At 44.8% G+C, this 14,630-nt stretch overlaps 1 protein-coding gene across 3 annotated transcripts in view; it reads left to right on the forward strand.

The window, feature by feature from the left end:
• The window catches only part of Alox5ap (arachidonate 5-lipoxygenase activating protein), a 68,686-nt gene that overhangs the window by 35,740 nt on the left and 18,316 nt on the right, over positions 1-14,630 (forward strand). For all 3 annotated transcript variants that reach the window (XM_090342219.1, XM_090342218.1, XM_090342220.1), the window contains exons 2-3: positions 1,076-1,526; positions 9,826-9,925. In XM_090342219.1, the coding sequence (XP_090198345.1) occupies positions 1,457-1,526; positions 9,826-9,925 (170 nt within the window). In that variant the 5' untranslated portion in view covers positions 1,076-1,456. The remainder of the gene's footprint in view (positions 1-1,075; positions 1,527-9,825; positions 9,926-14,630) is intronic.

Genomic DNA, 14,630 nt, shown 5'->3' on the forward strand with positions numbered 1-14,630 from the left:
CTCCATTTTCTTCTCCTTTTCCTTCTCCTTTTTTTCTGGAACTAAGTTGGAACTCAAGGCCTGGAACTCATTTGGCTTGTTTGCTCAGCAGGTGCTTTATCACTTGAGCCATCTGATTAATTGGAGCTGGAATCTCATGGACTCTTATGCTTCAAACCATAATCTTCTGGTTCTCCACCTCTTCCTCTCGAGTAGCTCGGATTATAATCCTAGCCACCAGCAGGCTGCTTGCTCCCTTGCATCCATTCGGTCATAATGACAAGTTTCTCTTCATCATAAAGCTGGAAAGAATGTCCAAGGAGATGTTTTAGGATTGCCTCTCTGAAAGCCAGTTGCAGAGACTGACAATGCTTGTTTGGATGTTTTCTTGTGGGGCTCCATCCCGTGTCTCTGCTCTTTGATTTGCTTTTAATCTTTGGCTTAATTCTTTAGTTCTTTTCCGTGTGTGTGTGTGTGTGTGTGTGTGTGTATTTCCTGCAAGAAGAGAAACCTTTAGCTACTTCACACTCATCACAATTCATTCATTCATTTGCATCCAAGCCTATGTGGCTGGTGCTTTAAGGTCTACCATGTGCTATCATTTTTCCCTCTCAAGTAATTTAAGGAATAAAGGACAACATTCAGTACGCAAGTCCTTTTGGCATCATATAAGTCATTTTTCTTTTCTTTTCCCTGGTGGGGGGAGGGGTCTAGTACAGGGCTTCCTGCTATTGTTTAGCTTTTTTTTTTTTTTAAGTCACTCAAGGCTGACAGTCTATTACTTGAACCACAGCTCCATATCTGGCTTTTTGGTGGTTAACTGGAGATTAGAGTTTCACAGACTCTTTTCCCTGGGCTGGCTTTGAACCCCAATCCTTATCTCACAACCTTTTGAGTAGCTAGGATTATGGACATCTGCTCTTCTTTCCCCCTTTTCTCTTTGCTGACATGGTGGTTCTCAGATCCTCTTGTTTCTGCATGGGCGTATGCTGGGGAGGTTTTTAGTCCAGCGTCTCAAGGAAGCCTTCCGTGACAAGGTCGTGCAGGAAGACACACTACCATCTGCTTTTTCTCCAAACTCTGATTCTCCTGGCAGGTCACATGGAACCACAGACTGGGGAATAAGAAAAGAGAAGAAGAAAACAAAGGAGGAAGAGGAGGAGAAAGACAAGAAAGAGAAGAAGAAGGAGGAGGAGAACAGGGAGGAAGAGAAGTAGGAGGAGGAGAAGAAAGGAGGAAGAGGAGGAGGAGAAGAAGAAAGAAGAAGGAGAAGAAAAAGGAAGAGGAGGAGGAAGAGGAGGAGCAGGAAGAGGAAGAGGAGGAGAAGGAGGAGGAGGCGGCACTTTGTAAATAATGTTGGGGCCACCAGGAAACTGCAGTGATGAAAGGCGGGTTCAGGTCTGCACTTCCCCTTTCTGAACAGTAAGCTCTGGTGCTGGGACCAGACCAGTTCCCCTCTGCAGAGCCTGCCACAAGCATGGACCAAGAGACCCTGGGCAATATTGTCCTGTTGGCCATCGTCACCCTCATTAGTGCGGTCCAGAATGGTAAGGGAAGCCTTCACTCTGGGAGGAATGGAGGAGTGTTTTGTTTGGAGATGTCTGGAAGTCATACTTAGGCTGTTGTGTGCCTTATCTACTTGTTTCTTTGAATGCCTAGAGATGCATGGATTTCTGGGTGAACAGGACAAGTTCCTTGTGTTGGTCTTTCTTTCATGAGATGATGGTGCCATTTCTGCAGAGAAAGGCAGCAACCTGAAGGGCTGGTGCCCTACTCTCCTTCCCAGGCCCCGCTGGTGTCTGTGATCAGCATTTTAACTATTAATTAAAGTGGCCAGGGAAGGAGGGGTTGGCAAGGAGCCCAGACAGGCATGAGACATATGATCACTTAGATCTCTGGTGTTGTTCGCTCACCTGCCTTGCAACTAAGGTTACCAGCCATCTGTGTGTGAAAGGAAAGAAGAAAGAAAGAGGAAAGAGAAAAAGAGTGAATTGGAGAGGCACAAAGTGAAAGTCATTTTCTAGTCAATTACTTTTTTTTTTAATGAAGAATCATGAGTTTTGATCTTATAGTGTTTTTCTCTCGCAATGTATTGAGTTATTTTTCATATGTATCCGAGAGAGAACGAGAGAGAATATTATCTTTGCAGGGTTCCTGGATCTGAAAAAAGGCAGTACTGTGTAAAACTATTCCTAAAGATTTGAGTTAAGCCTACCTACCTCAGGTTCTGTGTGTGTGTGTGTGTGTGTGTGTGTGTGTGTGTGTGTGTGTGTGTTTGTGTGTGTGTTTGTGTGTGCGCGCGCTGGTGCTTGATTTTAGGGCCTGCTACTCTTGCTTAGGTTTATCACTCGAGGTTGGCACTCTATCACTTGAGCCGCAGCTCCTCTTCCAGTTTATTTATTTTTGCTAGTTAATTCAAGATAAAAAGTCTTCGAAATTGTTCTGGCTGTGCTGGCTTTGCGCCTAGATTTCCAGGTCTCTGCTTCCTGAGCAAGGATATCCTGCAGTGGCTTTGGCTTATTGTTTATTAGGCTAGGGGACACAGAGAATAATTACTAAGGAAAACAACTATGGCTTTGCAGTCATTCCGGAATGAGTTTACTGTCACAAGTTGGAACCTGGCATACTGGATCACTTTGAATATTCTGTCCTCTGCTTCCATCCTGACTGTGGACAGCTGGTGATTTTGCTTTCTGGGCACAGCACAAGACTTCTCCCCACCCGAGACCCCACTTTGCACACTCAAGTATGCTCCTCATGGATCAACATTTTGCTGTTCTCAGACCCAAACAGTTTTATAATCACACACCTCATCAAATCACACTAGTGAGTAGCAGCTCAGAGAGGAAACAAGACACTTATTTAGGCAGTCCCATCCTCAAGCCACTGTTTTTCAATGGGGTTCCTTTGTCTCTAGAACGTTGAGAAAGGGTAGAATAAATAGTCACCATGTATCCATCTATAGAAACCTTGGTCTGCACCAGCTAAGACCTGGGTACTTGGGGACATGGAACTGAGAAAGATATCTGCAGTTCCTGCCTTGAAGGACAGGGGACAAAGGCCACAGTGACCCAGCAGTCTTTGCAAAGTTGCCTGGATAGGTGGCTAGTGGTTCCTCAGCTCTGGGTGGCATTTTCCCCAACCCCTACTATCCCTCCCCTACCAACTGTGTGCCTGGTGATCATTGGTGAATGGGAGCCTGAGTCCTCTCACATGCCTAGATAGGACTGGGATCAGCTGGGAAGGTCAAGTTCATTTTCCCCTGCACCTTCTTATTGAGAGCTAAGGCAAGCTGCAAGGCTCCCTGTTGTGGGAACAGACCTTCCTTTCTCCTCTCCCCAACTCTCCTCTCCCCTCCCTTCTCCCCTCCCCTCTCCTCTCTAGGCTGCACCAGGGACTTAGGCCAATGTTCAATGGTTGCTTAGCTTGTTTTTCTACACTGGAGGTACATGGTAGGATTTCAGACTTTTTTTTTCTTTTCTGAGACCAGGTATTGGATGCATTTGCTCCTTGGCTGGCACTCTACTATTTGAGCCACGTTACCACCCTAAAATCATTTGGCTGGTGGGAGGAGCTTTCTTTCTGTAGCACCATTGGGGAGAGGAGGTCCAATTAGAGATGATGGAAAGTCCGAGTCTTTCTAAATTAAGTGTGTGTGCATGCACACACATGTGCATGTGTGTACTGCAGCCTGAACTCAGGGCTTTATGTTCTCACTTTTTTTTCTATTCAAGACTAGTGCTATACCACTTGAGCCATAGCTCCCATTTTGGCTTTTTGCTGGTTTATTAGACCTAAGGGCCTCATGACCACTTCTGCCCAGGCTGGTTTTGAACCACCGCCTTCAGATTCAACCTTCTGAGAAGCTAGGATTACAAGCATGCCCACAGATCATGAACTATAATGCCAGGGCACAATGAACTCTCCTGAAGACCTCCATGAATGGTTGTATGTGATGGGGGCTTCCTGGCCATGGAGGCATTACCAATAAGCAGGGAGCTACATTGCTGGGTGAGAGATAGTAGAGATATTTGACTGTCCCGGCCCTCTCCAGCCCCAGGGAAGCCAGCTAGAAGAATGTGGGCTCACTATGACTGCACAGAGTTGTCCTATCTGAGCTAAGGGAAGAGAGTTTCTGAGCTCTGTCCTTGTCACCTGGGGTTGGATAAATTGTGTTGTCCTTTTGAGTGTGACCCCTGCTCCTAGGTCATCTGAAACCATCTTTTTTTTTTCTTTTCTTTCTCGCTTTTCTTACTGTTACCCTTTTCAGGGTAACAAGAATAATTCAAATGAGCTGGAACACCATACCTCTGCTTATTTGTAACTGAGTTTTTTAGGCAAATGAGAAGGTCCAGATAAATGTAGGCTCAAAGCTGCTCTTTGTAATTCTAACCATAAAAATATTCAATAAGTGTATTTTTTTCCTCTCCAACCTTCAAATGCCATTCTGGGATCTTCTTGTTAGTTTTTTTTTTTAATCCCATGTCATTTACTAGGCACTTCACACTCTGTTTGTGTTCCAAGACAGCAACACAGCATCTGTCTGTCTTCTGAGGTTGAGCAGAGCCTAGCCTGCTTGGCGTGACTTCCTCCTCTGCCTTTGAACATTCTTTAGTCATCAACACTTTTTCTAACTTATGTGCTTCTTCCAGTGTGCTTCAGCAGAATGTAGATTTGGCACAACAGAAAAACTTTATTATCTTATTTATTTTATTTTATTTTGCCATTCCTAGGATTTGAGCAGGGCCTGGGCCCCATCCCTGAGCTTCTTTTGCAAGGATAGCACTCTACCACTTGAACCACAGTACCACTTTTGGCGGTTTCTGTGTATGTGATATTGAGGAATCGAACTCAGGGCTTCACGCATGCTAGGTGAGCACTTTACCACTAAGCCACATTCCCAGCCCATGGAGAAACTTTAAAATGTTTCCCAGATAGTGGAAGGTGGAGTGCCATCACCTTCTCCCAGTCCAGCTTATATGTGAGACAAACCTGGGGAAAACATGTTGGTTCCATTTAGGAGTCTTTGGCATTATGAGTGGTCTAAGTGAACTTCATGTCCTTACTTTCAACTACTCTATTCAAGAAACTGCATGAAAATTTGATATTGTTATAGCATAGATTTGTGTTACGTGGTGTTGTCTAACTGTAAGTTCATGGAGTATTCTGAGCTTGTTTAAGACAGGCAGGCTAGGCTTAGCTTTGACATTTGACAAGGTTACATGTATTTACTATCTATGTATGAATCCATGTATGTATATATGCATGCATGCATGTATGCATGTTTGTATTTCTCTGTCTGTCATCTGTCTGTCTGTCTGTCTGTCTGTCTATCTATTTATCCTAGCTATTGATGGTACTGGGGTTCAAACACAGGAATTTGTACTGTTAGGCAGGTGCTTTACCACTTGAGCCACACCTCCAGACCTCTCTCTCTTCTCAGTATTTCCAAGACAGGATCTCTCTATGCTTGCTATGCAGCTGGCTTGACAAGTGTATACCACCACATCTAGCTTTTGTTATTGTTGTTGTTGTTGATATGGGGGTTTTTCAACTTTTTTTTGCCTACGCTAGCCTGAAACTATCATCTTCCCCCTCTCCATCCCAAGTAGCTAGGATTATAGGTGTGAACTACTATGCCCAGAGCCTACACACATTTTTGATGATGTCTCCAATAGATGATGGGTTTACTAGGAATCAAACCCATCCCTTGCAAAGGACATTTACATTTAAAGAAGTGGCTTTTCAGGGGCAACCAGACTCATGAGCTTGGAAGGGTGAGCTGAGGGGAGGCTTACCTTCTCAGGGCTGGGAACACTGAGCCAGGCCTGGTGATGAGAAGATGCAGAGGGAAGATGAACTCTACCAGGGGCGCTGTTCCCACAGCCCTACTGGTATGGGAAGAGTTAGCAGCTTCCCCTACCCCTCCTTCAAGTCCTTTCCTGCTGATGCCAAGAAGGGCAGCATGATAGCCTGGGTAATGAGGGGCTATGAACATTGTGTGGAGGAGGAGAGCTGAGTGGCCACCACCCCTGCTTCTCCCTCTCAGCACACATACGCATAGAGAAACCCCTGGACACTGCAGTTAGAAGCTTAACAATCTAACTTGGAGTCTGACAGGCTCTAGAAACAGAATCACCGACTCATGGAAGATTCCTTAAGGCAAAAGTCTTTATGAGAGCAGAAAAAGAGCCTGGCTGGGAAATCAGGGCAAAGCTTCTCATCCATAGACATTCTGCATTCCCTCACCATGATCTTGAGTGGTCCTGTGTCTGGGCCACTGGACGTCACATCACCACAATCCTGAACAGTTGCCATTGGCCCAGAAGCCTTAAACGTGAACAACAGACTGATTGGATGCCTGAGGTGTGTACCAGCATGATCATCCAGTCAGAGGGTCTAAAGGACATCTGGAGAGCTCGTGTAGGTTGTGTGAAGCTTCTTATTGGGTCTGGGGATTGCAGGCTGTTCAATGATCTTGGGAATCACATAGCTTTCTCTTAGAGACACCTTATTAACCAGTGTACAACATACCCTAAGCAGTGCTGCTGATTCATATGGATCTGGTGGTTAATTAAATTTCAAGATCTTCTCAGATAATCCGGAGGGACTTGAGTTCTTGAGATCTTGAGTTCTCTGCTTCCCCCTCCTTCCCAATTTTCTCATCTGCCAAGTGGTATTGGTAGGTAAATCTCCCAGGTGACTCTTCAAGGTATTGTAGGAGATGATAGGAAAGATAGCTAGCCATGCCTGCAGGCCCTGGGTTCCTCGTAACTGCAGCTGAATCAGTCTGTGATGGTCCCCACACCTAGTTCTGCCTTAATATTATTAGCAGCTAAACAGTGTGCTCCTGCTCATGGTCTTTGTACATAAAGTTTCTGGAATGTACTGGAGGATTATAAGAGGTTGGGAGTGAGTGGCTGGTAAGAAAAGGGCAAATGTGGATAATTCTCCCAAGTTGGTTTAAAAGGGGAGAGGCTGCCAGGCGCTGGTGGCTATAATCCTAGTGATTCAGAAGGCTGAAATCTGAGGATCCCAGTTCAAAGCCATCCAGGGCAGGGTAGCTTGTTAGACTCTTATCTCCAAAGAACCACCAGAAAATTGGATGTCAAACTGTGTCTCAAAATGACAGAGCACTGGCCTTGAGCAGAAAAGCTCAGGGACAGCACCCAGGCCCTGAGTTTAAGCCCCACAGCTGCCAAAGAGGAGGAGCACAGAAAAGATGGAGGGTTTAGGGTGGGGACAGCAGCAATAAATTAAAGATGTGAAGAAGGTAGCAGGGAATGGGCCAGGATTATGAGAAGAGGACTGCCTATTTTCTTGGAATAGAGGAAGGGTGGGAAAGAGAAGAGGTAGATTCTGAGAAGATTGGCCAAGCTGTGATTCTGGTTGAGAAAATAAACTTTATATTTGTTAACACTAGCCTTGTTCACCTGCTCAGTGATGAGGGCGCCATCTTGGATTCTGGAAAGAAAGTGATCAGAATTCCTCCCCCCCACTCTCCGCTGAGTTGAAACTCTCAGATGGGCAGATATGTTACATCATGGGTAGCTGATGGAGTCCTGTGGAGAGCATAGAGCGTCCGTATGATAGCATGGGTTTGAATCCTCAGCATCACCTTGCAGTGGCTTTGATCAAGTGACCTCTCCCCCAGACAGAGCAGGGAAACTATCAGCTACTTCACAGAACTAGGGCAAGACTCAACAAGGGACTATATAGCAAGTTCCTACCAAATTGCCTAGAGTGTGGTTGATTCCTTACCCCGCCCCCTGGTTTGCACAAAATGGACCTAGTCCCATAAAGAGTGAGTGTGTGTGTGTGTGTGTGTGTGTGTGTGTGTGTGTGTGTATGTGTATATCTATTACCAAAAATAAAACCATGAGAGGCTTTATTCATTTACACAATTGATATGGCCCCCTTTTCATGTTTTTTTTTTGAGAATAATACAAAGTGTATAAAAAGGAACCTCAGAATCTTCCTCTATTCACTCTTGAAATAGGAACAAAGAGTAGCATAAGAGAATGAGGAGAGCACAGTTCAACCTGAAGGTAGCTCTTACACTCAAGCTGTGGGTGATTGGCTCATCCCCCCCCCAGTCAATTCCCACATCCTTCCTCTCTCCTGATGCCTGCCTGTAAGCACCTGATACATAGAAGCAGACTGGCTTTCTGATTATCCTCTGCTTAAGTCTATCCTTCTTCAACAACTCCATGTCACTCTCAAATCGAACTAATTTTCAGGTCTCTTCATGAGGCTCCCTCCCAGGTCACAGACACCCTGAAAAATTCAATGGATGCTCATCACCCCCATCTCCTGCACCTCGCCCTCCCAATTTCCTAGTGGTACTAAACACAAGTACTATACCACTCAGTCCTTTCTTTTACTCTAGATACTTATCAGGTAGGGTCTCATTCTTTTGCCTAGAGCTGGTCTCAGACTGTGTTCTTCTGGTGATACAGTTGGAATTACAGGTGTGAGCCACTGTGCCTGACTCCCATGGACATTTATTTATTGAGCCCTGACTCAAGTATTATCTTCCCTTTGGGCCTCATTCCAGACATCCAAAAGAGCACACTTCAGAGACGTTTTTTTTTTTTATCCATTGCAAGTCCTGGGGCTTGAACTCAGGGCCTGAGAACTGTCCTTGGGGTTTTTATCCATTTGCAAGTCCTGGGGCTTGAACTCAGGGCCTGAGAACTGTCCTTGGGGTTTCTCAAGTCTAGAGCTTGGCCACTTGAGCCACAGCACTATTTCCGATACTTTTCTATATATGTTGTACCGGGGAATCAAACCTGGGTCTTAGTGCATGTTAGGCAAGCACTCTACCACTAGGCCAAACTCCTGGCTCCAACTCTACAGTTTTAATGTATGAGTTTTGTTTACTGTGTGTGATCTTCTCTTCCTCCACTCTCCTTGCTGGGGCATAAAAGCTCTTTGTCTGGTTTGTTCTCAGATATAAGAAAAACATGTGGTGCATGGGAAGGGATAATAGATGCAGGTTCTTGAAAGAATAATTCTCAACTCATCTACATCTACTGGGTCATGATCCCCAGTCTTCATCCTCTATCCTTTGCTAATAATATAGCATGACAGACAATCGTCCCTTCTAGACCTTTGCACTCCATTTGATGTCTGCTTGACTCATTACTCCTTGTTCTTTAGATTTGATCCTAGGTGTTATTTTCTTTAGAAGTTCTTTTGTGACTCAGACAATGAATTAAGCTGAGGGATCTGACTCCTGATAGTATTGTGAATTCATGAGATTTCATCTGGGCTTGAATTTCTCCAGTGTAACTCTTGCTTTACTCTGTACTTCTTTAGACTGCAAAAGCCTTAAAGTGGGAGCTATTTCCTTCTTGCTACTGTGTCAAGTCCAAAGGCAATGATTAGACAGCACATGCTGAGTATATCTATCTATCTATCTATCTATCTATCTATCTATCTATCTATCTATCTATCTATCTATCGATAATGCTTGAGGAAGACATTTAGGACTGCTCTAAATCAAGCTAAAGAAACTGTGTGTGTGTGTGTGTGTGTGTGTGTGTGTGTGTGTGTGTGTGTGTGTGTGTGTGTGTGGTGTTGTCTCTTAGCTTTTTGACACTCTATCATTTGAGTCATAGCCTCACTTCTTGCTTTTAGCTGATTAATTGTAGATAAGATTCTCTGGACATTCTGGCCCAAACTGGCTTTGAATCACAATCCTCAGAACTCAGCTTCCTCAGTGGCTAGGATTACAGGTGTGAGCCACTGGCCTAGCATAGAAGCATGTTAATGTTTTATTTAAACTGTGAAATCTCCTGAACATCCCTGAGATGAACAAAATCCAAACCTTTCCCTCCTCAGGATTCTTTGCCTACAAGGTGGAACACGAAAGCAGGATGCAGAATGGGCGGAGCTTCCAGAGGACTGGAACACTTGCCTTTGAGCGGGTCTATACTGCCAAGTGAGTTCAAATCTGGATGCTTGTTCACTCACAATGGGGCTCTTTGCAGGTGTGAAGACCATCACCAAAACCAATCTGTCTGCCTCAGCCACTGGGCTCCCAGAAGGCTGAACTTCACCTAGAGGGCTTTGTAGATGCCCTTCCTCAGATTGCTGAGCACCAGTACTACAGGGAAGGTCGGGGGCGGTATGACCTCCTCCAGACACTCCAAACCAGTTTTGTCTGGGGAGCTGATCATTTTCCTGTGGGGGAGACTGATAGAGCCCACTAAAGTTCAGACCATCTTGAGGCCATTAGGGGTTCCTCCAGTTGCCCTTCCCTTCTCTGGTGGCAGTCTGGAGGTGACATGCAGACTTTCTTAACAATAGCTTCCTTAAGCAACCCGGACAAGAACAGAATGTACAGGGCATTGTGCAAGGCTATTTCCCTTCTCTTGCTCTGTATTTTTGACTATAAGAACCTGTTTGGAAACACCTGGACAGCTCAGGGAAGAGGGGTATAGGTTCTATTTAGGATGCAAATCAGAAAGGATGTTATGCAAATATGTGCTTCTTCCTTTATGCAGCATGTATTTAAATAGATCAGCCAAAGATCTGCTCCTCTGTCAGTGACTAGGGGCCTGTCACAAAGGAAGGCTTCCTACCATGCAGTGGGCTGAGCCAGAGAGGTGACCTTCAGTTGCAGACAAGAGGTGACACAGAGGTGACCTGAGTCCTGGGCCACTGGAGGCATGTATATTTAGAATGTCAGAAACATTATGAACAAGGTGCCTGTGGGAGTGGATGGGAGAGGGGCCGTCTCTGGGGAGCCACCCATCTAGAGAGGGAGCACTCTTGTTCAGTGAGGTGTAGGTGTGCAGGAGTGCTAGGGAGAGTCCTCACCATTGTGACTGGACATCTATGGCCTCTTTTTTTTCTCACTAGCTTCTAAAACTGCTCAGTGCCTGGTTTGAAATACTTTAGGACTCATGGCAGAGTCACCATGGGTTGATTATCTGAACCTTTCTCACCCCTTTTCAGGCCATTCCTAATGGTTAATTTGGCTTTCATCAAGCACCTTCAGACTTCATTCTCCATGTCACCTACCTTTTATACCCACTCTAGCAGTTCCAAGGATTGAATTCCCAGTTCAACTCCAGTTCAACTCTCAGTTTAATCCTTTGCTGAAAAAAACTATAGGAACATTTCTTTTTTTTTTGCCAGTTGTGGAGCTTGAGCTCAGGGTCTGAGCACTATCCTTGGACTTTTCTCAAGGCTAGAGCTCTACCACTTGAGCCACAGTACCACTTCCAGCTCTTTTCTATGTATGTGGGTATGGGAAGAATCGAACCTGGGTCTTCGTGCATGCTCGGCAAGTACTCTACCACTAGGCCAAACTCCAGGGCTTTCTTTTTTTTTTTTTTTTAAGTGTCAGAACTGTGGGGCTTGAATTCAGGGCCTCATGCTCTCACTTTATTTACTCCTTGAGCCATCCCTCCATTTGTTTTTGCTGATTAATTTGAGATAAAAATTCACAGGCTTCTCTGCCAGGCTGGTTTTGAAACATGATTCTCAGATCTCAGCCTCCTGAGTAGGTTGGAGTAAACATGTGATATACCAGTACCTGGTGTGGCCTGGTACATCAGGAGATTTTTACCATCTGGGACTTACACATTAGTTCTCCAAATCAATTTAAAAGATATGACTTAAAAACATGGCCTGGTTGGATGTGTGGCCTAGTGGTAGAGTGCTTGCCTAGCATGCATGAAGCCCTGGGTTCGATTCCTTGATATCACATACATAGAAAACGCTGGAAGTTGTGCTGTGGCTTAAGTGGTAAAGTTTTATCCTTGAGAAATCCTGAGGACAGTATTCAGGCCCTGAGTTTAAACCTCAAGACTGGCAAACAACAACAACAAAACATTGACCTATTTGGAGGGGCCCTCAATCTTTTTATTGCATTTTCTGGGTAGTAGATACAAGATCACTTAGAAACAAGAGACATTATGTGGAAGAGGAATCTGATCAGGAATAAGGTGTCAGCCTCTCTAAGAATAGAATCCAGGACTGGGAATGTGGCTTGGTGGTAGAGTGCTTATCTAGCATGAATGAAACCCTCAGTTCCATTCCTCAGTACCACATAAACTGAAAAAGCCAGAAGTGGTGCTGTGGCTCAAATGCTACCTTTGAGCAAAAGCAGCTCAGGGACAGTGCTCTAATCCTAGCTACTCAGGAGCTTGAGATCTGAGGATTGCAGTTCAAAGCCAACCCAGGTATGAAAGTCCATGGGTCTCTTATCTCCACTTAACCACCAAAAAACTGGCTCAGGTGGTAGAGGGCTAGCCTTGAACTGAAGAGTTCAGGGCAGTGCCCGGGCCCAGTGTTCAAGCCCCACAATACCCCCCACCCATCCACCAAAAAAAAAAAAAAGAGGGAAACAACCACTCACTTAGCAGTATGAAAGAACAATGCCAAGCCACCTAGATGATTATATTTTTTACTGGGGCAGTGAGTTCTGTGTGTGTGTGTGTGTGTGTGTGTGTGTGTGTGTGTGTGTGTGTGTGTTGCTGGGACTTGAATTCAGCTCTTGCTTGGCTTTTTTACGCAAAAACGTTATAGCTCTACCACTCAAGCCACACCTCCTCTGTCCTTTTTGCTGGTGAACTGGAAATCAGAATCTCTTGGATTTGTTTGGGGCTTTGAACTTTGATCCTCAGATCTCAACCTCTTGAGTAGCTAGGATTATAGGTGCCAGTCCTGAATTCTTGTGGGCTCTTCAGCCTCTGCAGGGAAGTTAAGTTTCCATAGTTTCAAGCAAAATACAAAAAAATAGAGTTGGTTAGGCTGCCTCATTTCTGTCCCCTTCCCTACCAAATAGCTACATTTCTAAGAGGACCATGGACTTATACGTGGCCTCACTGGCTGCCACCATCCTAATTGCAGAAGTACCATGGTGTGGCTGGTGGTTGAGCTGTGTCACTTAGAACTGTGGTTTGGAAATTCCGCAATTCTTCTGAAGGTAAGACGATGTGAAAGGAGAGTGATGGGTGATAATTGTATTTGGGGATTCCCACTGTGTAGGTATTCAACCTCCTTCTCAAAACCTCCATATCTTGGCCAAGCAGTAATTTAGCTTCTATGAGAAAGGAAAGGAGGAGAGGGAGAGATGGCATGAAAAGGTAGGAAGTAAGGGAGAGCTTTCGTTTAGATAAAGTTGGCTTAGATACTGCTGTGGTTCTTTTACAAAGATCACTTCCTCACTGGCCCAAACCATTGTTTATGTGTGCCTGTGGTAATGGTTCAAAGGGACCAGACATCAGTGTAGCAGGATTCTTTCCACAGGCCAGCCTCAGAGGCATCCAGGCTGACGGCCTGGGCCAGAAAACTACTGTTTCTCTAATACGAAGTCATCTCCCACACAGGTTTTCCAATGGCTTCCCTAAACATCAAAAGCAAAATGGTCCGTGGAAATGCAGGAAGAGCAGAGCATGTATTTAATCTAAAACATAACAGATAAAACTATACCTAATTTGTGTGTGTGTGTGTGTGTGTGTGTGTGTGTGTGTGTGTGTGTGTGTGTTTTGTGTGTTTGTATGCACCAGTACTGGGGTGTGAGCTGTCTTTGGGATTTCTCAAGCTAGTGCTCTACCCCTTGAGCCACAGCACTTTTTCTGTGTCTGTGGTACAGAGGAATGGAATGGGGGAGAGGGGTTGGGGCATGCTAGGCAAGGACTCTACCACTAGGCCATGTTCCTGGCCCTCTCTTAGTTTTTTTTACTCAAGGGTGGTACTCTACTACTTGAGCCATACCTCCACTTCTGGATTTGGCTTTTAGTTAGTTCATTGGAGATGATAGTCTCATGGACTTTCCTGCCCAGGCTGGTTTTGAACTATGATCCTCAGATCTCAGATTCCTGAGTAGCTGAGAGTGTGTCAGAGCCTCCGGTGCCTGACACACCATATTTCATATACAGATGGACAGTCGTTTGTGCATTGTCTATAACTCATGAGTAAATAGGCTTGCAATATGTTTGCTTAATCAAACATTTGGCTGATGGAGTGAAGGAACATAAGATAAGGATCATGACCATGAATAAAGGAAAAGTAGTATTGGAGTAAATGAAATTGTGGAGGAAAAAGCCCAACATGTGCTTTTTAGCTAAACTTTGACTGTTGCTTGATGAGCTAGCTTGTGGTTAACAGTCATCCGAGCCACACATTGCATCAGAGCAGAACTGGCCTTTACCAATGACCTGTCCAATGGCTCATCTCCCAGTCTAGCAGAGAGTAAGAGCTAAAAGGAGCCGAAACTTGACTCTGTTCACATATAAAGAATGTGGTTCTGGGATTGGAGTCAAGGCTCAGCTGATAGAGTACTAGTCAATAAGCAAAAGTATCAGGGAACCAAGTTCAACTCCTGTTCTTGTAGCAAAAAGAAAAAGAAAAAGAAAAAAAGAATATAGGCCTATGCTCCTGTCCTCGTGGACAAGCACTACTATCAGGGCCTTAATATTTTAGTGAGCACTTCTGGTTCCTCTTTGTGCCAGTAAACATTGGTTGCAGAAAGGGGGATGGTGTAATTTCTTAAAATGCACGAAACAGAGTCTTAAGTTCATGGGTCATTAACAATTGTCATAAAGAAGAGCAGGTTCTTTACTGGCAGAATTGAGATCGTCTTTGAGAACCTCTAACATGCTAAAAGGCTATCTTATTTTTGGTTCTCCAAT

Source organism: Megascapheus bottae, chromosome 11, assembly GCF_031878675.1.
Source record: "Megascapheus bottae isolate mThoBot1 chromosome 11, mThoBot2.hap1, whole genome shotgun sequence".
In the NCBI taxonomy this organism is placed as follows: Eukaryota; Metazoa; Chordata; class Mammalia; order Rodentia; family Geomyidae; genus Megascapheus; species Megascapheus bottae.